The sequence below is a fragment of the Molossus molossus genome, unplaced genomic scaffold, assembly GCF_014108415.1.
Source record: "Molossus molossus isolate mMolMol1 unplaced genomic scaffold, mMolMol1.p scaffold_m16_p_15, whole genome shotgun sequence".
Classification (NCBI taxonomy): domain Eukaryota; kingdom Metazoa; phylum Chordata; class Mammalia; order Chiroptera; family Molossidae; genus Molossus; species Molossus molossus.
In genome coordinates, this window is record NW_023425350.1 from 25,896,830 (window position 1) to 25,912,409 (window position 15,580).

At 34.4% G+C, this 15,580-nt stretch overlaps 1 protein-coding gene and 1 non-coding gene across 4 annotated transcripts in view; one reads left to right on the top strand and one right to left on the bottom strand.

Annotated features, from left to right (window-relative positions):
• Positions 1–15,580, bottom strand: part of MAP4K3 (mitogen-activated protein kinase kinase kinase kinase 3) — a 151,958-nt gene that overhangs the window by 42,679 nt on the left and 93,699 nt on the right. For 2 of the 3 annotated variants that reach the window (XM_036262865.1, XM_036262866.1), the window contains exons 14-16: positions 10,947–11,005; positions 9,064–9,126; positions 958–1,016 (exon numbers count right to left, since the gene is read on the bottom strand). In XM_036262865.1, the coding sequence (XP_036118758.1) occupies positions 958–1,016; positions 9,064–9,126; positions 10,947–11,005 (181 nt within the window). The remainder of the gene's footprint in view (positions 1–957; positions 1,017–9,063; positions 9,127–10,946; positions 11,006–15,580) is intronic. The other variant, XM_036262867.1, reaches the window with a different exon arrangement.
• LOC118631339 lies at positions 13,959–14,065 on the top strand. The gene has a single exon (XR_004959809.1). It is a non-coding gene; the product is annotated as a U6 spliceosomal RNA (small nuclear RNA).

Consider the following 15,580-nt stretch of genomic DNA (forward strand, 5'->3'; position numbering starts at 1 on the left):
TGTGTTGAAAAACATATATAAATGATTCATTTATAAAAAGAAAAAAAAGATAATTTTGCACTATAATTACTAAATCTGAGCTATTTGTCTTTAGTTACCGTTTGTCAACTGCCTAACTTGAAATTTTATATATATTATATATATAAACTCTAATGTAATTGAAATTATATTTTGAAATTTTAATTTGTTCGGATTGTTAAAATATCTACACTTCTGGAAGATTTTGGCAATTTAAATAGTATTTCCTTATATATTAGCTTTATTTGGGGTGGGAATCAAACCATTTAATTGAGAACCTTCGGGGGAGGGTCGAAGGGCTGGGAGGACAGTAAGAGAATCTATGGGGAATGGCAGAGTCCTGTTCCTGTATCTTGCTAACTTGGGCCTATGAAAAACTGAAATTGTTATACCTTGCAAGCTGCCTTTTCACTACTATGCTGCATCACCTAGACAGTGTGTAGGGTAGAGTAGGTCTTGAATAATTGTTGGATTTATTTCTTGCATGAATAACTTTTAAGACTTTAGACACATTTCAACTACAGTTCACTTTTTAAAAGACTCTTACCAGCTAAAAAATTAAGATTTCTAAACAGCATGAATATTTCCAGCTATTTTCAGAGGCCAACACATCTAAGAGACATATCAAAGCAAGTTCTGTAAGGAATAAACAGGTCAACTTTACAAATAAAAGAAATAAATTGCTCAAGCAATTTATTGAAAACAAGATCTTCAAAGTAGCTTGATGTAAAAAAAATTAAGGTGGCTGCATCCATTATAACAATTATTGATTAAATAGTAAGGTAGCAGTAAAAAGAAGTTAAAAGTAAATTATACAATATATCTACCAGCTATTTTTACTACAGTAATTATTTATTACTGTAATTATTAAAATATACTATTTTAAGGCAACTTAAATATTCCTGAATTTAAATTTAATTTTAAAAGAATTTTACTTACTTGTTTGCACCTAAAAAGCAACTACCTTGGTGTCCTTGTCCATATTCTAGTTGTAGATCCTAACAGTACAAAATAAAATATTTAGTAAAATAGTACATTATATCACAATACACAGATATACATAAGTTTTAAAAGAGAAACCCCAGACTTCAAATAAATCTGTATTGCTATATGTTCTGAAAAAGAAGGCATGGTAGGACTTCCAACAATAAAAGATAAATTCAATATTTTTCTGGGAACTCATTTAAATAATATGTGCAAGTTTCACTTAAGGTTATTGCTATTATAATTAATACTTGTAAAGTCAGCGTTTAGAAAGAAAAAGCTCAAATAAAGTATTTATTCTCAAGCTATAATGAAGCACAAATTACAGAAAAGAATAAGCAACAAAAATCTTGGTTTATCTTTGTATGTAAGAGCTGCCATAGTTATGTGTATATATACTTTCACATATTTCTACTAAATTTTGCAGGTAATAATTTTTTAAAGAAATAAAATAGGGTGCTCTTTCAAAGTAAATTATACATATGGACTTGCAAAAGATTATAAATTGTCAGAACTTTTAATATATTTTTAAAGAGTTAAGTATAAATAGCAAAACTTCAATATTATTAAGGCAGGTCCTCCACTATTTAAATGTTCCTACTAAATGTTGCACGTTGTAGAGTTAAGAACTGAAATTTAAAGAGAATATACATATGGCTTGACTTAAAGGCCTTCATGAGACAAAAAAAATATGCTTCCTTTTCTCCCCTGCTTCTTAAAGTCATCGTATTTCAAGCACTATTTTAATAGTAAAGGAGGAATATTTAACACTTCAAATGAATTTTATTTTCACTAGACTATATATAGTGAGTGTACTTATAGTGCTTTCTAATTTTACAAGATAGTGTCAGGACTTAACGCAAAAGTTACCTCCTTGGAGCAAGCAGCCTTCCAAGACTGTCCAGGAAGATAGCTGCAACCTTCTCCAAGTCTCCACTGCTTTTAACACATAGTTCTCTTCCAGCACTTACTCTGCATTTTAATTAATTTATTTACAAGTCTATAAAAATAGTTGCCAGGATGTGAACTCCTCAAACAAAGGGAAATTGTTAAATCCATCTTTCTTCCCTGCAGCCCAGGGTCTAGCTAATACTTGGCACACATCAACTAGGCCCTAAATAAACGCTTGTTCAAATGCCATTTGTTTATTTTCCTATAAATAGAAAGCTAACACTTCAGCCTCATTAATATACATGAAGATAATTCTAGGTCACAATACTAGTAAGCCTAGAACCCTAAGATTCTAAGCAGTGAAAAGTACTTAACATTTAAGTATTACAAGACCTGATGAAAATAAAAATCTAAATCCTGGTTAGACAAGGCTCAAATTTTGTCTTCTTCAATATTTGTATTCTTTCATGCATAATAACAATAAATATTCTTATCATAAACAAAAAAGATTAGTCAACTGTCACACTGGTATCACATGAAATTCTAATGAAAAGGGATACCTATTCTCTTTAATTTATAATGATATATCTTAATAGAATAAAATCACTGTTATCATAAGACGGTCACACCATTATTACGCTGAACAATTTAAGTGGTCATACTTTATATGGAACTTTTAAACATTGGTATTCAGTAAAGAGAAGTACTATCTCAATTAATTCACTTCCCAGTTCAAGTCTGTCTTCTTCAGCTGTAGATAACAGGGCTCTCTACCAGACCAGCAACCTCTTTAGACAATAATCTCTTAAACTTTTATTGTGCAGAGTGGACATAGCTTCTGTTCCTTAAACACAGATGTGACAATTACCAGGTTGATGATAATAATTTAAAAAGAAAAAAAATCAATGGAGATCATCAGTGTACTTAAAAAGGTAAGAGAAGAGACTAAAAAAAAACTAACATCATTCAGGCTGGAGACATGCTGTAGACAGATCCAAATCTGATGATTAAATGTGCCATGTGTAAAGCCCTACCAGGAAAGCTAAGACTGAAAAAGGCTTATTCTTTATTGTGTTTTTAAAATATGTTTTTACTGATTTTTTAGAGAGAGAAACATCGATTGGCTGCCTCCTGCACACCCCCTATTGGGGATTGAGCCTGCAACCCAGGCATGTGCCCTGATCGGGAATCGGACCAGGACCTCTCAGTCCATGGGACAATACTCAATCCACTGAGCCACACTGGTTGGGCAAGTGCTTATTCTTTATTAAATCCTTTTCTGTAAATCAAGTTATGTTATGTTTTAGCAAATATGGAATATAAACAACATGCTCATCATGTCATCAAGTAAAAGAATTACACTAAGTCTTTCTAAGAGTATCTAATTTCATTTAATTCAGCTATTATTTACCAGGCACCTATTATTATATGGCAGGAATTCAGATAGTAAATCAGACAAGAAAAATGAAAAGAAATAAAAAGGAAAGAATAATTGTGAAACCTGGGCAAATTATGTTTCTTTAGGGCAGTCTAAGAAAAACTACCTAAAACCCTTTTTTAAAGGACTTAGAAGCTATTCTGTAACAGAAAATGCTACCAAAATTATACTTGGAAAAGCACTCAAAATATACCCTAGATTAGTAAAACATGGCTTAAATAAGCTAAATAAGAATATATTTGAACATGTCAGGACAGATATAAAAATATTAGTTGCATAAATCAGGCATCAACTTATTAGTGAATGACAATCCTTAACAATACAGTGAAGTCCAAAAAGTAACAACATGTATTGAAAACATGCAATAGCCTAATACAGGAATGCTTCAACAAAAATTTTATGTGGTTTACCTAACTCAATTAAAATATCTTTCTGAGTCACAAAGTCCCAACTTCAGTGGTTCGTTTTAATCAATGTAGGAGTATTTCTAAACTTAGGATAAAGCCTCTAAGAAAACATGCTGTCAGAAAGAACTGAAAAAGAACAAAGAGGTGACTCGAACACTGGAAAAAGAAAATACATGACCAAAAAGATCTCATTATTGATTTTTTTTTACCCCCCACCCTAGGAGATTACAAATTCTATACCTGATAAGAAAACAGCAGGAAGTTAATAGAATTGATACAGTTGGCTACAAAAACAAAAGAGAAAGCACTTCACCAATTTATTTTAACCAAGAAAAAAGAACAGCAGAACAGGAACATTTTTGGTCTTATCAAAAAATGAGAAAATTATGGTACAAATAAAATTGTTAGATGCCTTTTAATGTGGTAGATAATTTACAGAAGTAAAAAGGGATTGAGTCCTGGATAATTTAAAAAGATTTTTTTATTTCTTTAAAAGTCAGAACACTAACTGATCTAGCAATGTTCTGACTAATTCTGTTGTAATATGTCAGCAAGATAACCAGACACACAGCCAAATTGTACAGGAGCACTTTATTCTCGAGGATGGGCTGTGGAGGGCAGTCTTCCCTCAGATCAGCAGTCCCGATTCTTCTTGCTCCTCAGATTTTAAAGACAGAAGCCCCATCTCCCTGTTGCCCCCCCCCCCCCCCCCCGCCAGGGGACCAGTACAATAGTGGGAGTGACAGCGACTACAGAAGTCAAAATTAGCATTATTCACCTGCGTACAAGTACCTGCAAATACCAATACGGAAGCTGCAAATGCCTCCCAACTTGTGGGGCAGCTATAATCTTAGGCGAAATTCCTTTACTTCTAGGGGTAATTAACCTATTATTGGAAAAATATCGAGGAAGGTCCATTGATGATAAGAAAAGGAGTTATTTAGTTGCCTTAGCCTTGGGGCCCAGGTCAATACAAGCAGAAGACTTAAGGAGACACAAACTGAATAATACGACTTTTGTATGGCAAGCTTGGAAATGAATACCAGCAGGTTAGGTTTGACATTCTAGAAAATATCCTATCATTGTGCAACTATAAAAGGGTTCTCCTTAGAAACTGTCTTCAATAAGACACACACAACATAAATTTTATAATAAGTAGTTAACATATTTAAAATAAACTAAGTTGGCATTTACGGTTTCTTTTCCAGAATAAATATAACTTCATAGACTATTCAATTTTAACCTAATTCAGGAATGATTTTAAAGTACTTTTGTTATATTTATTGATAATAATCAATTGGCTATATCTTCCTAAAACGTTCTTAATTCTAACTTAACTATTTTATTCTTACTCTCTTAGGTAGACTTCCAAGTTTCTTCAGAGTAATAATTAATGTTACTACTCATGTTCCTCCATAGCAATTAACATAGTGTTTAACATGTAATTAACTTCAGATATATTTTTCATTGGCACATGGGTCAAAATTATATAGTAAAACCAGGCAAATTAAAATAAATTAGCATCAGAAGATATGTAATATAATCTTTTAATCTCAAGACAGATCAAACACATGTGTATGGCAAAACTGTTACTATTATCACATTATGATGAGTTTTTTGTTTTTGTTTTTAACTTAGGCATCTTTCAAAATTTAAAGACCGTTTTTAAAAATCAAGCTCTGTTCTTCTGGTTTCACATTTAATTGCTTGATTTTTAAAAAGTCACTTTATTGTAGTAATGAAAATTGAGGTGTTTTATTAAAAATTCATTTGTGAAATCATAAAATAAATACACATAGCACTTAAAACAACCAGAAATCACTGATGACACAAAACTTTCAGGCAGCAAGCTCTTTATGAGGGAATACATGTTTTTCCTGGGTCCTAGAAGACTGTTAGCTTGGTGGCAATTGCTGACTAAAATGAGAGCCAGACATTTGGGGTTCGTGTGGTTTCTAGTGGCTGGCAACAAGAATTTGTAAGAGATAAAATATTGTTCACAGTGCCAACATTTTAGGACTGATGAAATTAGGGGACTGAAATAACTTAAGGACAGGTCAAACCCATTAGGATGGCTATTATTTGAAAAACAAAACCTTCCCTTTCCCCTGTCAGAAAATAACAAATGTTGATGGATGCAGAGATATTGGAACCCTTGTGCACTGCTGGTGGGAACTGTAAAGTGATGCAGCTATTATAAAAAACAGTATGGCTATTCCCCAAATATTAAATGTAGAATTATCATGTGATCCAGCAATTCCCAATCTAGTTATATACCTAAAAGAACTGAAAGCAGAAACTTAACAGATATAGATCTGTACATCCGTGTTCATCGCAGCACTATTCACAATAGTCAAAAGGTGAAAGCAACTCATGTCCACTGATAGATCAATGGATAAACAAAATGTGGTCTACATGTACAATGAAATATTAGTCAGTCTTAAAAATGAAATTCTGAAGTGCTACAACATGGACAAATCTTGAAGATGTTAGGACATTATGCTAAGTAGAGAGAGCCAGTAACAAAGGGACAAATGTTGTATGATTTCAATTATATTAGGTAACCAGAGTACAAAAAACTCAGACACAGAAAACAGAATGATGGCTGCCAGGGCCTGGGGGAAAGGAGGACTGCGAGTTGTTGTTTAATAGGTAAAGAGTTGTAGTTTGGGAAGATGAAAATGTTTTGAAGATTGATAGTAGTCATGGTTGCACAACAATACAAATGTACTTAATGCACCGGCTATACACTTAAAATTGGTTACAATGGTAAATTTTATGTATATTTTACCATAATAATAAATAACTATGTACATATATATTGACTACAAAGACAATGAGCATGAGCAGTGGAAAACAAATTATTGACATGTTGAGTTGATGCAATACAGTAATAGTGGTTTAGGTGTGAATTACTGAGCCAGGCTGCTTAGGTCAAATCCTAGCTCTGCTATTATTTAGCTGGGTGGTAAGACCAATTCCAGCTTCTTTGAACCTTAAATTCTCTCATTTGTTAGACATAAGTTAATGTATTCGCCTGGTATATAAAAACTTCTAGATAAGTGTTAGCTTTTATTAACATTAGAAGCGAGCTTTTAAAGGTTGATTTTATAAATGACAGGATCTGACAAATATTTCATTCATCCCTCTTCCACAAGTTATCTGTCCCTAATGCCTTTCTCTGTCACAAGACTCCATCAACTTTTCCCTCTGTCATAAGAAATCCCTGATTATTTTGCGGGGGGAGGCTAGTTCTAGGGAACAGAGCCATAATAACTTACTCAAGTTACTAGGCTAGTTCACTGCAGGTACAGAAAAGAATACTGTAACTCTAAGGTATTATGTTTCTGGTGCTGTAATTGTCTTTTCTGGAGAATATTAATTTAAACATTTTTTTTTTATCCTCACCTGAGGACATTTTTCCATTTTTTGTTCAGAGTGGGAGGGAGAGAGAGGAAGAGAGAGAAGCATCGACGTGAAAGGGACACATCGAGTGGCTGCCTCCCACATGACCCAACCAGGGCCAGGGACAAACTGCAACCGAGGTACGTGCCCTTAGCGGAAACATAACCCGGGTATCTCTGGACCGCAGGCCAACGCTCCAACTGCTGAGCCAAACTGGTCAGGGCTGATTTAAACTTTTGATTCTGTAATCTTACTTCCACAACAAATTTCAGTAACTGTCATTCTAGTCTACTTATGTCCAATTCTGGATAAATTTTCCATTCAGAAATCACCGATAGTGTTTTTTTCAGACATTGTTCTCACTTGCTTCCTTGATGGTTCATTCTCAATCCTTATACTTTCTGGCTTCTCTGGGCCATTTGATGTATCTTTCTTTCCTCTGTGACAGTTCTGCTACTGACTCTTTTAGCTTTTCAACTGCTCCTTCCTTACCTCCAATGTTGGTTCTACCTTTGACTGCAAAACACAGGCATCACCCATAGTGATATCCAGTTTTTTACACTTTCTTTATTCAGACCTATAAGAAACACATGAAATCCCATGGTTTCATCTATCATTTCCTCTTTGATTACTTCAATCTCCCTCTTTTGAGCTAATCCCATAATTATAGTAGTAAGTAGTATGACTATTTCTTAATTTCAGCTCTTTATTTGCCATCTCTCAAAACTGTGGTCTGTGCCAATGACTGTCGCCACATTAATTTCTGAAACACAGGAGGTGTGTGTGTGTGTGTGTGTGTGTGTGTATCCTTTTTCTTCCTGAAGAAATTTATAATGGTTCCTACACAATATTGAAATCAGTCTTAGTCCCTCCCAGAAGCCAAATAAGCTCCATTAACCCTCCTTCTCTGATTTCTATTGTACCAATTATATGTTAGCCTCTCCTGATCAACAGTCATCCATCACCTGGCAAAGTTTTGGCAATCCACTATCTATTTTGTTGCATGGCTAATAGTTTATATGTGCAAGTATTTTCTGTCCATTGAGACAGCAACTTCTCTAAAGGAGAAATTATGTCTAAAATCTCTTTTATGTTCTACAAATATTATAGGGCACAGAAGTTATGTTAAGAATCATTAAAATCAACCAGAATTAAAAGAGGTATGCTACTGAAGCAGAGGAAGGAAATATAAGAAAAATTCCACAGAAAAGTGAAATCTAGAAGTAAGTATAAAGGAAACCTGGGGCTCTGGCCAGCTACAGAAGTAGAAAGAACTATTTACTTAATAGCAACTATTAAAAGTATTATTTATTTAATATTCACCAGGGTTAATGTCCCATCTTTTCTTACCTAATGGTAAGATAGTCTTAACATTCATAACTTCAAAGAGGCTTTATAATCTAAATTTTGGCCTAAGAAAAATGGATATCACATAATACTACCAAGGTATAATTTTATATAAGACTGATTTCTTTGTTAATTAGGGGTAAATTATTTCTTAAAATGATATAAATAAGTAAATAAATAAAACATATGCAATATATAGTTTTATATATATGAATAGATATACAGATATATGGATGGTTCCTAGTCCATTAAAACAAGTCACATTAAAACTGGACATTTTTATAGGGAAATATAATTAAAAAAAAAAAAAAACCCACCATATTTGAGTCATAAAATTAAATGTTTTTCATAAAAAAAATTTTTATTTTTTATTACTACATTATATTTGTGTAGATACATTTATTTAACTTGTTATTGAAAAAACTGCTATAATCCTTAATATAGCAGGATCTTATTAAACAATGCTTAAATTGGTTCATTAAAATTGGACAAAATGTTTGAATAAAAAATAGATAAAACAAACAATTAAGATTAAAACAATGCTGACAAAGAAAATCAGAAGATGAGAAATACCAGATTAGATCTTGCAGTGTAGTATATTTCTTCTGAACTGTCCAAAAAACCATCACTGTCGGGCTGTTTAGCAGAGACCAAGAAACCCAAGTTATTTACACTTAGACTAAAAGCCACAAATTCACAAAGGGAAACTTTCTTAACTGAAGAAAGTCCTGCTAACATAATTTTGTTAAGGCAAATGCAAAAATCAAATCATATTAAAAAGCTTCTAAAAAAGCAAAACTGCAACAAATTTGTTCTATATTGCTGTAACTAAATTAGTGCAGAATTTAAATACATGCAACACCAACTTCAAAACACAAAGAGCAAATAAACTGCCTTAACAAAATACAATTAGCATTTATAAACATCATGACTACTTTTTCTTCTTAAGCTTCTCCATCCTCTACATAAATGTCAGGCTTCAATATTGTAATAATGTCAAGCATTTTTCTTTAACATTCCTTTCCTCCATGTTGGTACACTAAATTAGAATAACTTCTAAAGTTAAAGCTAAATACTCCCTCTGTGTGCCTTTAATCAAGTGAGTTAAAATAAGCATTAAATTTAAGAAGAAATTTCCCACTTCAACCCTTAGTACTTATTAACAGTTACTTTCTTCTCATTAATAAATAGAAAAAATAAAAAACAAAAAAACAAAATCTGGAGCTCTGGTAAAGTAACTGCATTAGGATTAATTCTGTTTATTTTTTGAGTCTTATGTTTTATTCTTCCACAGAATAGTAACATCTCAAATTTTGCAAAGCATTTCGCTTCTAAGACTACATGTAATATATTATCATATATCTGGAAAGGAGTATAAAACATTATCAAAAAAGAATCATGAAAAGAAAGTTCACACAGTTAGCAAGCCTTAAATTAATGACAGATTTGATCTACTATGTATGCCCCCGTCTCTCCTGAGCTTTAGTAATCCAAACAGATTACTAACAGATGTGACTCTATTCTGATGATTAAAAACTGGCTTATACTCTTAAAAGGTTGCCCATAAATTTAGTGAGAAGAAGGGCTTTTATTAATCCAACATTTTAGTTTAAAATTATGGTATTTATGCCTGGCCGGTGTGGCTCAGTGGCTGAGCATAGACCCATGCACCAAGAGGTCACCAGTCCTGGTCAGGGCACATGCCCAGGTTGTAGGCCAAATCCCCAGTGGGGGACATGCAGGAGGCGGCCAATCGATGTTCTCTCTCATCGATGCTTCTTTCTCTCTCTCTCCTTCTATTTTCCTCTCTCTAAAATCAATAAAGAAAATTAAAAAAATAAATAAATAAAATTACGGTATTTACCCTAATAAATGCATACACAAAAAGCTACTCAAAAACTGAAAAGAAAAAAAAAAAATTAAAGAGCCAGCATTAAAAACGTAATAGAGCCCTGGCCTGTTTGGCTCAGCGGTTAGAGCGTCCACCTGCGGTCCGGAAAGACCCGGGTTCGGTTCCCGCTAAGGGCACGTACCTCGGTTGCAGTTTGTCCCCGGCCCTGGTTGGTCGTGCGGGTGGCAGCCACTCGATGTGTCCCTTTCACGTCGATGTTTCCCTCTCTCTCTCTTCCTCTCTCTCCCTCCTACTCTGTCTGTACAAAAAATGGAAAAATGTCCTCGGATGAGGATTTAAAAAAAAAAAAAAAAAACAAAACAAAACAAAAAAAACGTAATAGAGAGTGGTAAAACTGCTAAATTTTTCCTAAGTAATTTTGAAAATATTCAATCTCAGCAACACAGATTTATTTATTCTGAATTTCAGAATGACTTACCTTTTTATGTCCCCAAATACTTTTGAAAATATTAATAACTAGTTTTAAAAGTCAGTTCCAATATATCATAAAGACTAATTAAAACATTTACTTTTGGTGTTAAGATTCCAAGACTACACTACTTACAAGTTCATGATGTGGTTCTGTCTCCTTCCTTAAAGGTGGATCAAATTTTACTTGGCCAACTATAAAAGAAAAAGGTAAAGCCATGATCTGTTTCTATATTCCTAAGGATATAGTAATTTTAAGTTACTCCATGGTAAAACACATTTAATTTTACTATCTACCATACATTAATCACAATCCAAATATTTGAATAAAGTCCAAGAAAGTCTAAACTGTTAAAGCTTAATCTGTTAATAATAGGTCTTTTCCACAGTAAAAAAGAAGATAATTAGTAAAATTATGTGTATGTTAGTCAGGATTCACTTGCTACCTCACTGGGACCCAGCATAAAATATAGACAACCTCAATTTAAGTGGGCAGAAAGCAACTGAAGCAGAGCACTTCAGGAAGCCAGACTGCAAGATGGCCTCTAATGGTTCCTGTTCTCCTTGTGTGCGTAAACTTACGCTGTCCCTTTCCACAACCCCACGGTCGGTCTATGTGACCAAATGAGTAGGGCAGAGTGATGGCGTATCACTTCAAGATAAGGCTCTGTCTTGGGCTCTCTCGACTGAATCAACTGCATGGAGGAGGTCATGCTGTGAGTAGTCCCAAGGAGAGGACATGGCCAGGAACTGAAGCCTCAGACTAACAGTTATGTGAGTAACCTCGGAAGCAAATCCTCCAGCCTATTCAAGCCTTCAAATGACTACAGCTCCAGCAGACATTATGATTGTAACTTCATGACAAACCCTGAGCCAGAACCACCCAGCTAAGTTGTCTTAGATCCCTGACCCCCAGAATGTGTGTGAAACAATAAATATTTATTATTTCAAGCAGTTGAATTTTGGGATAATTTGTTATACAAAAATAAATAATACACTACTTCAGCTAAAGTATAAAGTAGCTAGAGCAGACATAAATTAACTACTACATTACTCTTTCCTTGCTGTTCTAATGTACTAAAGTTTCACTAATTTCTATATCTCATTATCATCTGCTTTTATAACCTGGGCACAGCATTCGACCACTAAGATCAAAGCAAAGGCACAAATAAAAAACATTTAGAAAAAGGAAAACAGTCACAAATATATTACAGTTCAAGTAGTAAGAGGTTCAACCAAAACAGCAATTCTCAATCAAGCCAGGCACATGAGTGAGGTTTCAAAGTATTATCACTTTTACAACTGTTTTGATTTTAGCTTAGTGTATGATTAATTGTGAATGTTAATACCAATTTAAAACGACCGTGAGATTTGAATATTTAGTAATAGAAGGCACAAGTAAAAAAGCTGAGAAACACAGCTATGTAAGATCTCCAGTTGTGTGTGAGTGTGTGTATGCTTTATAGTTGTTACAGACTAGATCTTATCAATTTTGGCCCTTAAAGATAAGTAGGCTCTCTTAACAATGGGTTCCTCTTACCTGTTCACAATGATAACACATTAAAGGTTACAAAATAACTTTTAGTAAGGTATTATAACTCATAGATACATCACCTTGACAGAGGTCTACTGAACGGCTCTCATCTATACTTGTCATCAAATAGCAAAATTAAATCTTTAATAAAGTTACATGAGTCTGTGCATCAATCTGCCTTGTGTTATTGTCACACATGAACATGCTTGTTTTCCTTACCAAGCAGTATGATTACTGGGTACAGGGGTGAAGAGATGTCTTAGAATGACTTTCATTGACGATCAGAGAACCCTAACTGCAGCAGGTATTCAATACTCCTGTACTTCGTGGGAATATATGGAAGAAAGGGGGGGCCCATATAGCAAAGTCCCTACGGAGATTCATTCTCAAATTCCCTAAAGTTATGACATGTTCTGCCACAGGACCTTCCAACTATTGTTCAAATAACTGTTGGTCAATCACTTCAGGCTGCAGTGCTGATTATGATGTTCTTAAGAATGTCAAAAACTCCTACTTATCTGTAATTGTCTATTGGTCTTGATTTGTTTCCTCTACCATCTCCTTGAATGTATGTCAAGCCACACACCATAAATTTATGTTTTAATATCCAGATGAAAACTCCTTTTTAGTTTCTCTGAGACAGCTCCAACATTATATCTTGCTGACCCTTCATTAGCCAGTATGGGTCATAACTGATCCTCCTATGGCAGACAAGAGCCCCAGAATTATTTCTTTTTAAAGCAAGACTTTGTTTACCACATTTAACTAAAGGTAGAAAAAAGGACTTCCTAAGAGGGGAAAAAGTAACATCTTTCTGCAAATGAGTCCGTTTTTATATATGTATGTTGCCTAAACACCATGTATTTCAATGAAGAGAAAATTTTGGTTGCACAGAGAGACACCATGTAATTATAACATAAAACATTTTCAAGAGGAACAAATACTATACACACTTATTAAAATGAATTATTTTTCCAAAGGTTATCTTTATAGTCAATAGCATTATTGACTATTCTATATATTATCTCACATGAAATCATAAAACAGCCTAAGAAAACAGGTATTAGAACACTGCATAAGATTTAAAAGCCTCAAGTATCAAACCTACAATGGTTTTCATCCTGTTGCTACCTCAACAAATTAGAGGCATAGGGCAACTTTCTTATTGGAAAACGGGGGAGAAGGGAAGATTATGTACCATGTATCACCTGCTCTCGCCAAAAGGAGGGCAGTATCAGAATCTCAGAAAAACTGGGGTGTAGGTACCCGGTTTTAAACAGCATACACATGCCTATGCAATTAGGAGTTGAAAAATCAATGACATAAATTAGTAAAGAATGATCCAGAAATAACCGCATTTTGCAAAAAGGAAATGAAAACATAATTTTTTAATAGAATCAGATAACAAGATAAAAAGTACTTTAAGTTAGACTTTCAATAGTACTCAACAAAAAGTTTTCTAAATCAACTACAAAGACATCTCCAATCATCCTTTGTATTATTAAAGAAATGGAAAGAGGGGGGTCAATGGAGGAAAAGGAACATCTGTAATACTTTCAACAATTAAAAAAAAAGAAGTTCTGTAATTAATTTTTGTATATTAAAAAATAATGGGTGCTCGCTTCGGCAGCACATATACTAAAATTGGAATGATACAGAGAAGATTAGCATGGCCCCTGCGCAAGGATGACACGCAAATTCGTGAAGCGTTCCATATTTTTCAATCAGAAAGAATATATGTACCCCCATCTTTGTAGCAGCACTATTTACAATCATTAAGATCTGGAAACAGCCCAAGTGTCCATCAGTAGACGAATGGATCAAAAAGCTGTGGTATATATACACAATGGAGTACTACGCAGTGGTAAGAAAGAAAGATCTCTTATCCTTTGAGACTACATGGAGGGACCTTGAAAGTATCATCCTAAGTGAAACAAGCCAAACAGAGAAAGACAAATTTCATATGATCTCACTTATTTGTGGAATATAATGAACATAACAGTTTGAGGAATGGGGTAGTCCCAGAGACGCAGAAGCGGGGTATAGACTGACAATCCCCTAAAAAGTGGGGAGGTGGGGGAGGGATGAACCACAGAACTTAAACGCATGTATGCATGAACAGTGGACATGGACAACAATCTGGGGAAGGGGCAGGGAGGGAGAGGGAGGGGGGAATTAGTGGGGGGAAAAAAAGGAGAAATATCTGTAACAAAAATTAATCAATAAAAAATAAATAAATAAATAAAAAATAATAATAATGGGAGATAATCCTGTACTAAGGTTATCATTTTCAGAAAAAATACTTTTGGGGGGAAATCAGCACACTGAAATCATGTGGTTTCAGAGGAGCTTTAAGGTAATTTGATATGGTCACACAAACTAATCACTGACAACCAAAGTACTGAATCCTAGTCCTAGGCTTTGGTACAATGCATTGTGGTTTCTTTCTTTTTCTTTTTTTTTAATCCTCAACCAAGGATATTTTTACATTTATCTTCAGACAGAGTGGGAGAGAGGAAGAGAGGGAGAGAAAAATCAATGTGAGAGAGAAACATCGACTGATTGCCACCCACACGACTTCTACCAGGGCCGGGGACAAATTGCAACAGAGGTACGTGCTCTTGGTTGGAATCGAACCTGGGACTCTGGTCCACAGGCCAACACTCTAACCGCTGAGCCAAACCGGCCAGGGCCATTGTGCTTTCTTTCAAGAGTTTCCTCCTTTTAAGAACATTTCCAGGTAGCACCAGCACAAAACTTTGCCGCCAAAGAACTTAATATACAGTGCATGGTCCAGGCAAAATTTCAAAGCAAGGTTCACAAAAAACTTCCAGTGTGAAGGCCCACAGCGATCTGAGGTGGTTTCTGAAATGGAGCAGTTATTTGTGAAAGACCACTGGGCTGGAAGTTGAGAGACCTAGGACTTGTGTTAACTTAGTGTATGACTCCATCCCACAGGCAAATCTATTCATCTCTGTATTTCTTTTTTGTTTTGTTTTTTATTAAATGGTAATAGTGCGACCCTACTTACCTGCTTTAGTTTTTAAGATAAAGAGATGGATTCATCTTAATTAAAGTATAAAATGTATTATCATTACTAACCTAGCCAAAAATTGGGAATAGTTTCTTTATTTTTTTTCTTTGTTGATTTTGGAGAGAGGAAGGGAGAGGGAGAGCGAAACATAGATGAGAAAGAACATCAACCAGCTGCCTCCTGCATGCCCCCCACTAGGGAT